Source organism: Peromyscus californicus, unplaced genomic scaffold, assembly GCF_007827085.1.
Source record: "Peromyscus californicus insignis strain IS unplaced genomic scaffold, ASM782708v3 Scaffold_3__1_contigs__length_106647218, whole genome shotgun sequence".
In the NCBI taxonomy this organism is placed as follows: Eukaryota; Metazoa; Chordata; class Mammalia; order Rodentia; family Cricetidae; genus Peromyscus; species Peromyscus californicus.
In genome coordinates this window covers 5,052,194-5,066,021 of record NW_026294551.1, presented here as the reverse complement: position 1 = coordinate 5,066,021, position 13,828 = coordinate 5,052,194, and the positions used below count along the sequence as shown (strand labels likewise).

The window sequence follows — 13,828 nt, the reverse complement described above, 5'->3', positions numbered from 1 at the left end:
GTACCAGAGCCTTAGCTGTGTATTGGGGTGTGTGTGCCAAGAGTCTGGGAAGTTGGCTGCTGGTGTGTTGGCAGGCGCGCGCTGTGAGGAGCCTGGAATATCACACCCACTTGGTCGCCTCAGTGTTGGGGGCAGTTTTTAGATTCTAGCACTTCCCATCTGTGCCAATACAGGGCAGAGCTGCTTCTAGGCAGAACTTGTGTCCCTGACCACCTGGACCTCTTGGAGTCCATGTCTATTCTGGGGTCTCCCAGGCTGGTTTTGTTCTGTTCTGTCTTCTGCGGCCCTAGTGTCTGTCCAGGCTCCTCTGTGCATCTCTCCTTTGCCCTAGGGCCTTTCATTCTCTTGTGAGTGTAATCTGAAAGTCAGCCAATTAGTTCCCTTCTCTGAAAGTCGGGGCAGGGGGGCAATCTGGGGGGGTGACCACCTTTTTCAGGTCCTGGTCTCTGTGTGTTTGCTATCTGCTCCAGACCTGGAGGCATTCGGGCCTCTGCCTTGATTCTCTGAGGAGCTGGAGATGGGGTTTCTGCTGAAGGTCTTGTTGGGGAGGGAGAAGTTTGGGGATTTGCAGCTGGTACCCTTGCACTGTGGAGGCTGGCTGTCCCCTGCCTCTTTGGTCTCTCTGTGTAACTCTTTCCTTACTATGTCATGCCCCGACTGGGCTGCCTCCCAAGCCAGTTTCTTGACCCTCAAATTTAATCCAAGACAATGGCCTCATTGAGGGCACCCTGGCGTGGAGGTTGGCAATCTTACGGGAGTAGGGCCTCTCGTCTCTGCTTCCCTGTGTGTGCCAGTCTTCCTACTGTGGACCCTGAAAAGCTCAACTGGGGAATGGGGTCAGGTCTTTGAGTGCCTAGCAATTACTAGCCCAATAGTGAAAGCTGTTGTTAGGTGTGTGTGTGTGTGTGTGTGTGTGTGTGTGTGTGTGTGTGTGAATGTGCATGGCACTTGTGCAGTAGAGGCCTTGTACACTGAATGAAGGACCCAGAAAGTGGCCTCCTAAGTGTCCTAGGAATATGGTGTTGAGTTGGTATGTGGAGAGGGTGTCCATGTGGGGGTTGGAGAGCCCAGGACAGCTGGACGGGTGGAGGGACATGGGGAACATGTGACCCAGCCCAGCATGGGTGATAGAAGCTGGCAGTCTGAATCCAGGAAGGGAGAAGTTGGGAGATGGAGAGATAAGACCTTGAGTGAAAGTGGGAATCTGTGAAGAAAGAGAAGAATTCTCTGGCCAGCCTGCCCCACAGGCAGTGAGCAGCGGAGACCTCGTGTGAGGAGGGGCCAGCTTACAGCGAGTGCTCAGAGGGGCCCAGCCACAGAAGGTCAGGTGTTCCCTGATGCTCGCGTGGCCAGAATCAGCTGGAGAAGCGTCCATTCTTTGCTCAGGCTTCCACCAGCCAGGTGTGTGGGGCTCTGCCAGGTAGCTGGAGAAGGGAGGGGGGAAAGAGGCAGGTTGGCTGCAGCTGCTGGGACCCATGGTCCCTTTGTGAAGCTGGACAGACAGGCTCATGACATGGGGCACTGTGGTCTGCTGAGAGGGTGGGACCCAGGTGCACCCTCCAGGGCAGGGCTAGCTCTGAGCTTTGTGTATCTCTGGGGGGTGGCAGTCTGTGGCTGGCAGCTGTACCAGGCAGGAGCCACCTGTCGGACAGAACAGAAGGGAAGTGGCCCAGGTCAGAGCAGTGTGGTGTGGTCACAACCATAGTGTGTGGTTGTGCTGGAGGAGCAGTGCAGACAGGGCTTGTGTCTTTATCCCAGTCACAACTGTCTTCTTGTTGGGCACTCATTTCTCCTTCCATTTTTTCATCTATTTCATTCCATCTGTCCCCACATGTCCCCCCAGGAACCAGGGGTCACATTTGTGATCATCATTGGAGGTCTTGTGGGGATTCAGACTTTTGGTTTTCTGTCCCTTGGAACTGAGAGGGTAGCAGGACCCTCCAAGGACATGAACTTCCTGTGTCTGGGTATCTGGCCTTTGTGTCCCTTCAAGGAAGGTGCTCCCTGCCTCCTCTGTCCCATTCCCCAGGGGTGAAAAAAGTATTTCTTATTTTGCTGATTCAGGTTTTAATCTCGCTAATTTCTCATCTGTCTGTGATTTCCTACTTTCGTACTTTTCAACATAAAGGGCTTTTAGTTGACAGTGGAGCCCCCTCTCCCCCATGAGATGACTCTGGTACCCCCCTCTCCCCCATGGGATGACACCCGCCACTCTCTGTGACTGGGTGGTAAGAGGGGTCACCCCTTCCTCTCTCCTTTCCTGGTCAGCAGAAGCTCGGGGCAGCTGGATAGTGTGTTCCTGAATGAAGGCCAGATCTGTTACCGCAAACACAGTTACAAGCTGAGTCCTTGTGTGACAAAAGCCACTTTGAGTGCCAGCTGTTGGCCTACTCTTCTCACCAGTGTTGGCTGTAACCAGTTTTGCACGCCCAGAACAATCCTGAGAGTCAGTCCTTGATGTCTGTTGAAACAGATCTGGCCCAGAAGCCCGGACGCTCCAATTCGAGTGGCAAGGCTTTTCTCTGATGTTCTGGAGGAGGCTCTTATGCACTGGGTCCTGGAGGGCCTGTGGTTCTTCTCTCCCTCAGTAGAGAGGTGGCCAAGAAAGCAGGGACCGTGCAGACACATCTGGGACAAGGTGGTGGTGATGGCTGGACCCAGATGCCACTTTGTTCCCTGAGGAAAGGCCTGTTGCTTGCAGGTAGCTGTAGATTTGTTCTTTTAATTAATGCCCGTGGGCCTTCTGTGTGATGAATCCTAAGATTTCCAGCCGACACTCCAGGCCCCTGGGAACTGCTGCCTCCCTGCCATTAGTGCCTCTGCAGCCCCTGAAGGGGCTGAGGGGGCTGCTGAGAGGGATTCCAGGGCACCAGGGCTTCCTGCAACGAAGGGGGCTGGCCTCTTTTATGACTCCCAAAGCTTTTGACATCCTCAACTTGGTACACTAGGTGAGCCCATCAATCATTCCCATGTGAGCCGGTTCATTAGACATTAGACAGGGAGGGTAGGTGTGTAAGCACCCCACAAAGGGTTACCTGAGCCCGACATCTAGTGAGAGGTGGGACACACCCTCTCTGAGGGGCAACATCCTGGAGTCCTTTCTGGGACATGTGACATTTCAGGAAGGGTTTGAAGGAAGCACTGTGGCAGGGAGTGGGTTTGGAAGAGGCAAGAGTTTCTACTGAGAGAGAGGTCTTGTGAGGAGTGATGGGTGGCAGCCTGGGCACCTGGTGGCTGACCCCACTCTATTGTTGGGGAGCTGCGTGGCTCAGGGTGAGTCTCTCAGCTCACTCTGAGCCTCTATCTGCTTCTGGGTTCAGTGGGGTTGTGAATGATGCTCTGCTAGGTTTTGGGGGACAGTCTGTGAGATATAGACAGTAGCTAGTGCTGGGTACAGAACTAGCTTCGTGAGGTCTGGGGGGCTGCTGTGACTGTTGGAACTGAGAGACATTTGCACAAGACGTATAGATCCTAAGTGCTAGAAGGTCTTACAAGAAACTGAGCCCACTGTGGGACAAGATTGGATGACATGGTCACCACTGGTGGTGGTGACAAGTCCCAGGGACTTGGTACCCACAGAACCCTCCTAGGAATCTCTGACCTTAGATGAAGCACAGTGGGGGTGGGGGGCCTGCCTCCTCTCTGGCTGGTATTCTCCATGGAGGTGTCCCATTTTCCCTGGAGGTCAGGGTCACATGGGGTGCAGGGTCCTTCTTCCTGGGGGGTTGTCCTAGAGTATCTCAACACCAGAACATCACAGGTGAGGGATACTGTATGTCCCATCTGCAAGGCCACAGGCTGACAGCCGAAGGGCATGTACCTGGTGACCGGACTGTGAAGTGGGCCTCAAGGCCTGAAAAGTTGGGGACCATGTTAGTAGAGGTGCAAAGTGGCCTCAAGCCTCCTTGTCTCGTTGTGTATGGTGCAGACGCAGCTCTAAGCTATGACTGTTCCGTCCAGTAGGGACTAGAAGGGCTAAGAAACCAAAGCTACATATCTTCAGCTTACTTAGCCTGGGTACTTATCAGCTGTGTACCCCCCACCCATATTCCTAAGGTCTGGGGATTTCTTATTTTGCTGATTCAGGTTTTAATCTCGCTAATTTCTGGAGTTGAGGGTTGTGGGGGAGTACTTGGTACCTGGAAAAGGGGATCTCCCAGGCTGGAGGCCTCTGTCTTGTTCTGGCTGTACGTTAGAGCCAGGTTGACTTGCTTGTGGACCCAAAGCACTGACCACCACCCAGGACTGGTATTCCCAAAGGGAATACAGAAGTGTACAAGTGTGTGCTTGGTCTAGGAGCCAGGGAGTTTCCCATCTGGTGACTTGTGGTCTCTGCCTGCCCTTCTTGGGGGGCTGGGCCTGACATCCTGGTACCAGGAAGACAGTGCTGGGGTCTCCTTTCCTTTCTCCACCTCCCATTTCAGAAGAGGTCACAGTAGGATTCTGATTGCGGTTGCTTGCTGTGAACACCCACTTTGGTCTGTGGGCAGTGTTGGGGGGGGTAGTCTGCTGCGGAGAGGCTCTGTGTTGACCCTTAAACCCAGGGCAGAGTTCCACTTCTGCCAGATTGTCCCAGGCACTCTCCTCTGGGGTCAGGTCAGGGTCCCTATGGCATTGCTGTGTGGTCTGCTCAGAGCGCTGTGAACCACGGCTGGGTAAGGGCACTGGGCAGCCTCAGGGCTCTGGTCGGGGGCTGCTCCACCTTGAAGCCCTAAGCATAGTTTCATCTTTTTTAAGGGGGTGTAGGATAGTTGAGACGAGGTCTCTCTCTACGTGGCCCAGACTGGTCTCAAACTCACAGAAGTCCTCATGCCTCAGCCTCTTGAGTGCTGGGGTCACAGACATGAAATACATCCCCCAAAATGCAGTTGGGATAGGAATTTGTGTCGTTTCTTTTGACCAAGCTGTGGTAGGAAGATTGGCCGAACACTGGCTCTTTTTCTGAAGCACTCTTGTTTTTTTCCCAAATTTGGAGGCTCATGGAGTTCCCTGCAAACAGTCTGAGAAGCCCAAGGATTTGTCATGTCTCTGGCTAGATAGCCTCACCAGTTGGCCTCTGGACACCCACAGGCACCCAGAGGGCATTATGGGCTCTGGTTGTTTAATTTGGTCTGGACAGAACTCCGAGGCTCCATGCAGTCGGGAACCAACAGATGTTCTACAAATTTCAAGTTTGTTGTCTTTTTTTTTTTTTTTTAAGTGCCCTAATTCCCAAAAACTTACAGAAAGAGACAGAATGACCTTGTTTTCTGTGGGAAACACAAACATTTAGCACCCCACCATGCCTGCCCCCTTGGCTCTCTGAGGAACACCTTGGGGGAGCAAAAGTTAGGTGGGGGTTTTAGTCTACTTTTTTCTTTCTTTGTGTTTTTTCCCCTGCCCCCCTCCTTCTTCCCTCCCCTTCCTCCTCCTCCTCTTCACAAAAGGGGAAACTTTGTTATAGGTTTATTTTTATGTTATGTGCTTGGGTGTTTTGCCTGCATGTATGTCTGTGTGCCATGTGTGTGCCTGGTGCCTGAGGAGGCCAGAAGAAGGCGTCAGGTCCCCTGGAACTGGAGTTACAGACAGCTGTGAGCTGCCATGTGGGTGCTGGGAACCGAACCTGGGTCCTCTGCAAGAGCAGTCAGAGCTGTTACCACTGAGCCACCTTGTGCTTTTCTCTGTCACTCTTCCCAGAAATAACTCTGTCCCCTACTGCAGTCCTTCCTGGCGTCTTTGGCCTACAATCCAGGAACGGGGCCGTGGTCCTGAGTGCACAGCCTTGTCTGTGCCCCCACACAGCTTACAGCTTCTTGTGTCTCCAAGGCTAAGTCTTGGGGTTACAGGGAGACAGTGAAGACACTTGAGCATTGCCCATGGGGGGTCTCTGGGGACTCAGGCTGAACTTGCTTAAGGGGGAGGATTGAGGACAGCTGTCCTTTGCTGCCTAGGTGGGACCTGGCTTTTTTCCCTGTCTCCTTTTACATTGTCTCGCCTTTGAGAAGCTGGGACTCCAGAGCCCTGCACAACCAATGTCAGACCTTTAAACAGGTTCCTGGTTTCCCACTCCCAATCCACAGTGTAGGTAGGAAGAGCTCACAGGTCCTTGCAGACAGGGCCTGGGTATCTCCTTATGGGAGACTGCAGCTGAGGGAACCTCTGGGAATGAGGGAAGTAGTTGCTTTGGGCCCCAGGTGGACCCCTTCTGTATATACCTCTAGGCTATCGACAGTGGTCATTGGTGGGTCCTGTCTCATCTTTTGGTGGGGAGAGTGGTCAGTCCCAGGCATAGAGAATGTGGCCCCAAACTACAGCGGCCAGCATTCTGGTGGATTCCACACTCTGGGCAAGGTCTCACCCTCCCTGGATTCAGGAAATAGGCTGTGATGGAGGACTCTTCCCTGCTTTCCACATGGGTGGGCAGCTGAGAAGGGAAGGCCAGGCCCCTGCCCTGTGTCCCCTAGGGACAGATAGTATCTGTGGTATAAATGGACACATTTTCCCGACTCCAGTGTCCCTTGCCTGCTGTCCCCAATCATGGGTCCGGCACTGGACTGCTGTGATTTTTCCTTTAGTGCAAAATGAAACTCCCAAGTCCTCTGCTGTTTCCACAGAAGCACCCGGGTGCCCGCACCTGGCATGCTCGGCAGGAGGGCGTGGGTTCTTGTGCAGGCCAACCTGGCAGCATGAAGGTCTCTCAAGGTGGATGGGACCCCCACCATGTGCCTGTGAGATTCGGGCTTTGTTCCCAGACGGGAGGGTGCAGAGCTGAAGGGGAAGGTGGGTGGGGGAGAGGCCCTAAGTGTGGAACCCCAGCCAAGGTGCAAACAGCTGAAGGTGTGCGAGCAGCTGAAGGTGTGCAAGCAGCCAAAGGTGTGCATCGGTGAGTTTCAAGCCCTGCCCTCCCTCCGGAAACCCCAGGAAAGACCGCTGGTTCTTTTGTTGTTTTATTTTTTTCTTTCTTTCTGAACTACAAAAGAAACTCTTGGCCACCAGGGGCCCTGGGGGTGAAGTAGGCAGGGTATCGCTTATTCTCACACCACAGGCAGGCCTGGCCAGGTAGGGTGGAGGGTGTGGGTGGAGGCTATGTCCTAGCTCAGAGAAACTGGGCCTTGGGACAGCTGGGTTTGAGGGACAGGATAGGAACACTTCTCTGACCTGAGGGACAGTCTTGAACATCAGGCTAGGCTGACGTTTAAATGAGGAAGCCAGGCTGCTGCAAACAGCTGCACTGGAGCCAGCTGTTAGGGGATGGTGGGGGTAGGGGTGGGGGAAGGGACTGTCTCTCTTCCCCTGCTTGTGCGTTCTTTGTCTCTGACCCAAGTCCCGGCCCTCCCAGCTGTTTCCCGGTGGCTCATAGCATGTCCTCCCATCCAGCGGATCCTCATTCTCAGGCCCGTTTCCTTTAACCGTATCCCTGTTTCTGTCTGACGTAGCGAGGTGAACCCTGCTGCTGTGGTGCAGGCAGGCACTGCCAGGCAGACCCAGGTTGTCCTAGCCATTTAACCTCTGGCTGTCACTTCCCGTGCCGAGATCTGCTCCCTACTCCCTGCCAGGCGCCACTGTCACGGTGTGAACCTTTGCCTTTCTCATCTACATGGTTCTTGGGTATGATGGAAATCTCAGTCCATTTGGCAGGAGTAAGCTGGAGGGGTAGCTGGGTCCTGAGCCTAGGGTCTGATGGGGCAGCCTCTGCTTCAGTTCAGTCTTGCGCCTGTGGACTAGGAGCTTGGTCTCACCTGTCAGTGTGTGTGTGGGGACAGATAGAGCTTTTTTCCAGAGGCCTCAGTGGATATGAGGACAGAGTGTGTGACTCAGCTCTGAGCTCACAGTGCTGCACAAGGCTCCCACCTCTCTGTACCATGAAAGTGGACATGTTTTCCTGGCTCTACATTAGGCCTAGAGAGACCACATTCTCTACTATCCCCTTCCTGATGTTCCTTATTACAGGACAGAAAACTGAAGGTGGAGATGAACCAGGGGCTGTGATTTCCCCGCCCCCCCTTTAGTATAAAAAGACTTGCAGGCCTCTCTTATCATCTGTGCTGGAGTCATGTGGGGACAAGAGTAACTTACTGCCTTGGGTGGCGGGCGTGCGTGCGTGCATGCGTATGTGTGTGTGTGTGTGTGTGTGTGTGTGTGTGTGTGTGTGTACAAGACTGTACATATGTGTGAGCATGTGAGCATGTATGTCTGAGGATTGAGGGAGTGTGCGAAGTACTCAATCACCTCTGACTTGAGAGATTCCAGGCCACTAGGCTTCTCCTTGCCAGGCCAGGGTGTAGAGAGGACAGTGATGAGTAAGCCAGGCTCCTTCCTCAGCTGGGAAGGTGACAGTGGCTTGGAGCATGGGTGTGTGTGTGTGTGCATGCTGTGCTGTGTGTGATGTGTTTCCTGCAGTAGGGACATGAAACCAGTTCCCCGTTCAGGCCCTGGCTGTGAGCCACAGTGTGGGCCTTGGGCAGTTTTGCAGACCTTGTGACTCACATGCTCTCTTTGTCCCAGCAGTGCCCCATAGGTGGCTTAGTTCTGAGTGTCCTTCAGTTTGTGACTGCCTGGGGAGTTGTTGGGAGCACGAGTGACTGCCGGGAAGCAGGGGGTAGGGCGTGCTGCTGACTGGCCGCTCTGGGGTGCCCACAGGCAGGGCCATTTCCAGGATGGTGTTGTCTACTGGGTTTTTATTTTGTAGGATTCTGGGAAGTGGATGAGGCTTGTGAGCCCACAGAAGGCAGGGGTCCCCAATCGCTGCCCCTCAGAAGCCCCCTGGGGTGTCCAGGCCCTCCGTTCTCTGACTAGAGACTGATGGGCTATGGTTTATGTTCTGGAGATCATTCTGATGTACAATTGGGGCTGCTGAATGACTCATCTAGAATCAGAAGATGAGAACTGTAGAGAATTCAAGAAACAGGACCCAGGAATGTGGGCGACCTTGACCACCCTGCTTCCTGGAGAAGCACAAGGCAGTGTCACTGTGTGATCGAACTTTGGATATGCATACCATCACAGCAGTGTGGAAGGGTATTTGTCAAGATACTGAGAGGCTATCTGTATTGCAGAGTTATAAACTTCTTTCTTTTTTTGCACATTTTCTACCTCATGCTTAGGTTGTGTTATAGTCAGGAAAAAAGCTATAGCTGTTATTTTTTTTAAAGTTAATTTCCAAAAAGAAAAATAACTTTATTCAAACAAACTTCTCGTCCCATATGAAGGATGAGGGAGCAGAGGCCAGGGAGTCCAACCTCAAGGAGGATAGCCAGGGTGCCAGAGCGTGGTCCTTGCTGTTCAGGGTTAGGTGTTGGCTGGAGAGTGTCACCTTTGCCCAGCAGTGAAGGCTGCTGGGAGCCACCTCTGCAGGGGCAGTTTGGACCACATGGAATGTGGTCAGAATTAAAGTCTTCCATCTTGACCTGGGAGGGCATGCCCTCCGTGTCCATCCCTGCCAGGCTTGTGTCCATTGTCTGGAGTTGCTGGACCAGATTGGTTCAGGAGCACGGAGTCACTGGGGCTGGTTGTTGATCTTTGTGTTCTGTTGTGTCTGGGGTGGAAGGGGGCTTCCTCTTCAGGAACTAGGCTAGGGGGGCCATGTACCTGGACCATGATGCAGATGACCTTGGCCATTTCTTTATTTTTCATACATCAGATAGCCCTCCAACTCCACACAACAGATAGCTCCCCAGCTCCATACAGCAGATAGCCCCCAGCTCCACACAACAGATAGCCCCCAACTCCACACAACAGATAGCCCCCCAACTCCACACAACAGATAGCTCCCCAGCTCCACACAACAGATAGCCCCCCAGCTCCACACAACAGATAGCCCCCCAGCTCCACACAACAGATAGCTCCCCAGCTCCACACAACAGATAGCTCCCCAGCTCCACACAACAGATAGCCCCCCAGCTCCATACAACAGATAGCCCCCCAATTCCACACAACAGATAGCCCCCCAATTCCACACAACAGATAGCCCCCAGCTCCACACAACAGATAGCCCCCCAGCTCCATACAACAGATAGCTCCCCAGCTCCACACAACAGATAGCCCCCAGCTCCACACAACAGATAGCCCCCAACTACACACAACAGATAGCTCCCCAACTCCACACAACAGATAGCCCCCAGCTCCACACAACAGATAGCCCTCAACTACACACAACAGATAGCCCCCCAGCTCCACACAACAGATAGCTCCCCAGCTCCACACAACAGATAGCTCCCCAGCTCCACACAACAGATAGCCCCCCAGCTCCACACAAAAGATAGCCCCCCAGCCCCACACAACAGATAGCTCCCCAGCTCCACACAACAGATAGCCCCCCAGCTCCACACAAAAGATAGCCCCCCAGCTCCACACAACAGATAGCCCCCCAACTCCACACAACAGATAGCCCCCCAGCTCCACACAACAGATAGCCCCCCAGCCCCACACAACAGATAGCCCCCCAACTACACACAACAGATAGCTCCCCAACTCCACACAACAGATAGCCCCCCAATTCCACACAACAGATAGCCCCCAACTCCACACAACAGATAGCCCCCAGCTCCACACAACAGATAGCCCCCAGCTCCACACAACAGATAGCCCCCCAATTCCACACAACAGATAGCCCCCAACTCCACACAACAGATAGCCCCCCAGCTCCACACAACAGATAGCCCCCAGCTCCACACAACAGATAGCCCTCAACTACACACAACAGATAGCCCCCCAGCTCCACACAACAGATAGCTCCCCAGCTCCACACAACAGATAGCCCCCAGCTCCACACAACAGATAGCTCCCGAACTCTGGGTGGTCCACAGAGCTCCTTGATGACAAAGGACGACTTGGCTAAAGATTCCACTTTTTTTAGCTGAGACAAGAATGACCCCAGCAGTCCTGTGATCACAACAGGCTCTTCCTTCCTGCCTTGACACTTCCCCAACACCTCCCTCAGTGGGGGCTTCAGCCTGGTGGGCCTGGTCCCTGCTGAGGCAGATTCTCCCAGGCAGTTCTTGGGAGGAGGAGGAGGAGGAGGAGGAGGAGGAGGAGGAGGAGGAGGAGGAGGAGGAGGAGGCTTCTTCCTGCCTCACGTCCCTTGGTCCCCAGCTGCCAGGTGCCTGAAGACAGGTCAGAGGTCAGGGGCTGAATTGCTGGGCTCTGGGCTGTGAATTGGAGGCCCTGGATCAGCCAGATTGCTCTCTGGCACCTTGGATTTCTATTTACTGTAAACAGCTCTTCCAGTGTTTCTGTTACTGGTATAAACAGAGTCCAGGGGTCATCTGCTTCTGTGAATGTGGCCCGGGAGAGGTGGTTCTGTCTACCTGAAAGGATCAGACAGGTGAAGAAAGGACTCCCGCTGCGGGCATGGAAGAGGGGCCCTACTGTCAGAGAGACCAAGAAGTCCCTCTCCCATTGGTATTAGGAGCACAGTGCCTGCCTGTGAGGGAGACAGGGAGAGGTCTTGTCTCCACTGAGGGGCGTTTTCCCAAAACCTTCCATGCTGGGTGGTTGAACACTCAGCAGCTCAGGGAACAAGGAGAGACAGCAGCGCTGGGAGGGAGCCGCGGAGCGGAGCTGGGAGCCGCGGAGCGGAGCTGGGAGCCGCGGAGCGGCGCTGGGACTGAGTGGGCGTTGGGGGCGAACAGATGAATGGAACAAATGTGAGACACAGAACGATGGGGACAGCGTGATCGTGATCGGTCCCAGGAGGCCTAGGGAAAGCTCAGCAGCTGGGAATGCAGGCGCTTGGGTCTGCTGGGAGCTCTAGGGATCTGTGGGGCGGGGTCCTTCTGCCGTTCCGAGGGGTAGCCTGTGCCTGCCCTCTCTAGGTCAGGGTAGCTCCCAGATGACCATGTCACCCTTGGTGTGCAGGCATGTCCCTCTGAAGCCTTTGCTTCAGCCTTATGGGATCCTTTTTTGTGTTTCTGATTCCTTCTTTTTAATTTTTTTAAACTTATTTTCTCTCTGTCCCTCCCTATGTCCATCCTTCCTTCTTTTCCTTTGTGTATATACATCTATGTGCATATACATGTGTGTGCATATACATGTGTGTACATATACATGTGTGTGCCATGGCATGCATATGGAGGTCAGAAGACAACCTGTGGAAGTTCTCTCTCTCTCTCTCTCTCTCTCTCTCTCTCTCTCCCCCCCCCCCTCCCTCTCCCTCCCTCTCTCCCTCCCTCCCTGTCTCTCCCCCATGGAGGTCCAGGGATCAAACTCAGGTCATTAAGCTTGACAGCAAGCATCTTTACACCCTGAGCCATCTCACTAGCTCCTGGCTTCTTGTTCTCTGCCTTCCTGCTCTAAACTGAGGGTGTCCTCACCTTGAGCTCCCTAAGGGCATCTGCAAAGGCCTTCATGGGTACCCAGTGTTAGGATTCTGATTTCTCCTTTGGAGATATAGTGAGCCTGAAACATAGCTGATCATAGGGGATGGAGTTCAAGGCTCAGGCTGGGCAGTGGGGCATCAAGAAACCAGGCCTGAGGTCCCTCGCTGTGTGCCTTGAGTGACTGCGGACCTCCGTGTCTGTCTGATGACTATGACAGCATTCCTGCCTCTTGGCTGCTTGAGGGCCGCACTCAGGAGAAGCAAAGGGAACCAAGGCGCTGTCCCCTGTATCCCTGTTCAGTCCCATGTGGCCCAAGTCCCCACGGAGGCAGACAGGGTGAGTTGTGGTGGGGCTGGACACTGTTGTGACAGACTTTAGCTGCCTCTTGACCTGTCATGTGGAAGGATGTTCTCCAGACTAATCCACCTGCCCTTTCCCTCCCCAGACCGCCATCCCCTCTCCCAGGACTGTGTCTCTGTAGGCCCCTCTGGTTCTAACAACTCCTCTCTCTGCTCCGGCCCCACCTGAGAGCTGGTTAAGTATGGAGACCCTGGACTATGACCAGTTCTCACAAGGTTTCGGGATGTTTCGGTTCAAGAGGACTAAATGGAATCTCAAGTGCTTTGCTGGCAGAAGGGAACCCCAGGGAGTTTCAGAAGGAGGGTCCCCAACTCCCCCAACGCTGCCTAGTTTCCACCCCGGCTGCTTCATGGCAGCTCCTTCTAGAATCTTCTCAGCATCTAGCTGTAGCCTCTTCTACACAGCAAACGCTTTCTCACCCAGTTTTCCATGATCCTTCTTTGCTGTGTCTTTGAGGCCAAATAGAGAGTAAACCTACCTCATCCTCAGGTTCAGTGGAACCCAGCCAAGCACGGCTGACCGGGGACAGGCAGGGCTGTGTGGTCTCTGTGGCTCTGTCCCTACTTCCAGGCAGCTGGGGAACATTGGGTGTGATTGTCAAGAGCTGGCCTCTGACCCCTCCCCTGGCTCCTGGGTGCTGATCTGACCGGAGCCTGAACTCTGCCCCCTGGGGTCACTGTGCCCTGTAATTAGGCCATAGCTCATATCTGCCTGGGCCTCAGGCCACAGAACAGAGAGCTCCATCTGGCACTCTGTCCACGCTGGCTAGTGTGATTAATGGAGGATCCCACCTGGGCCAAGTGGCCCCTGGTGTTAAATGTTGCTTCTGCCTTTTTCTTTCCACTTTTAAAGTGCTTTTGAGATTTTCCCATGGCGGATGAGGTGAGGAGGGAGGGTATTTCTCTATTCAGGCAGGTCAGGACTAGTCAGTACTCATATATCTAGTGACTGGTCCGAGGATGGAGAAGGAATAGCAGGACCAGGAAACTGGACCCCGAGGACTGACCCCTGCCTAGCAGCTCTTTCCCATGCTGCAGAGAGGAAACAGACCGATGTCTCCCTCAGGATCTCTAGGACCTCCTGGTCCCCAGGTAAGCATCCAGGCTTACCATGCTGGGAAAGGCCCAGGTGGGATCCAGACAGGCCTATATCAGGCAGGCTGGCTGGCCATT

General features: G+C 54.0%; 1 protein-coding gene across 3 annotated transcripts in view; it reads left to right on the top strand.

The window, feature by feature from the left end:
• The window catches only part of Septin9 (septin 9), a 172,916-nt gene that overhangs the window by 71,181 nt on the left and 87,907 nt on the right, over positions 1-13,828 (top strand). The window contains exon 1 of one of the 3 annotated variants that reach the window (XM_052756970.1): positions 1,323-1,401. The exons of the other annotated variants lie outside the window; for them this stretch is intronic. Coding sequence (XP_052612930.1) covers positions 1,338-1,401 — 64 coding nt within the window. The 5' untranslated portion in view covers positions 1,323-1,337. Of the gene's footprint in view, positions 1-1,322; positions 1,402-13,828 lie in introns of those variants that run through there. 3 annotated transcript variants of the gene reach the window in all.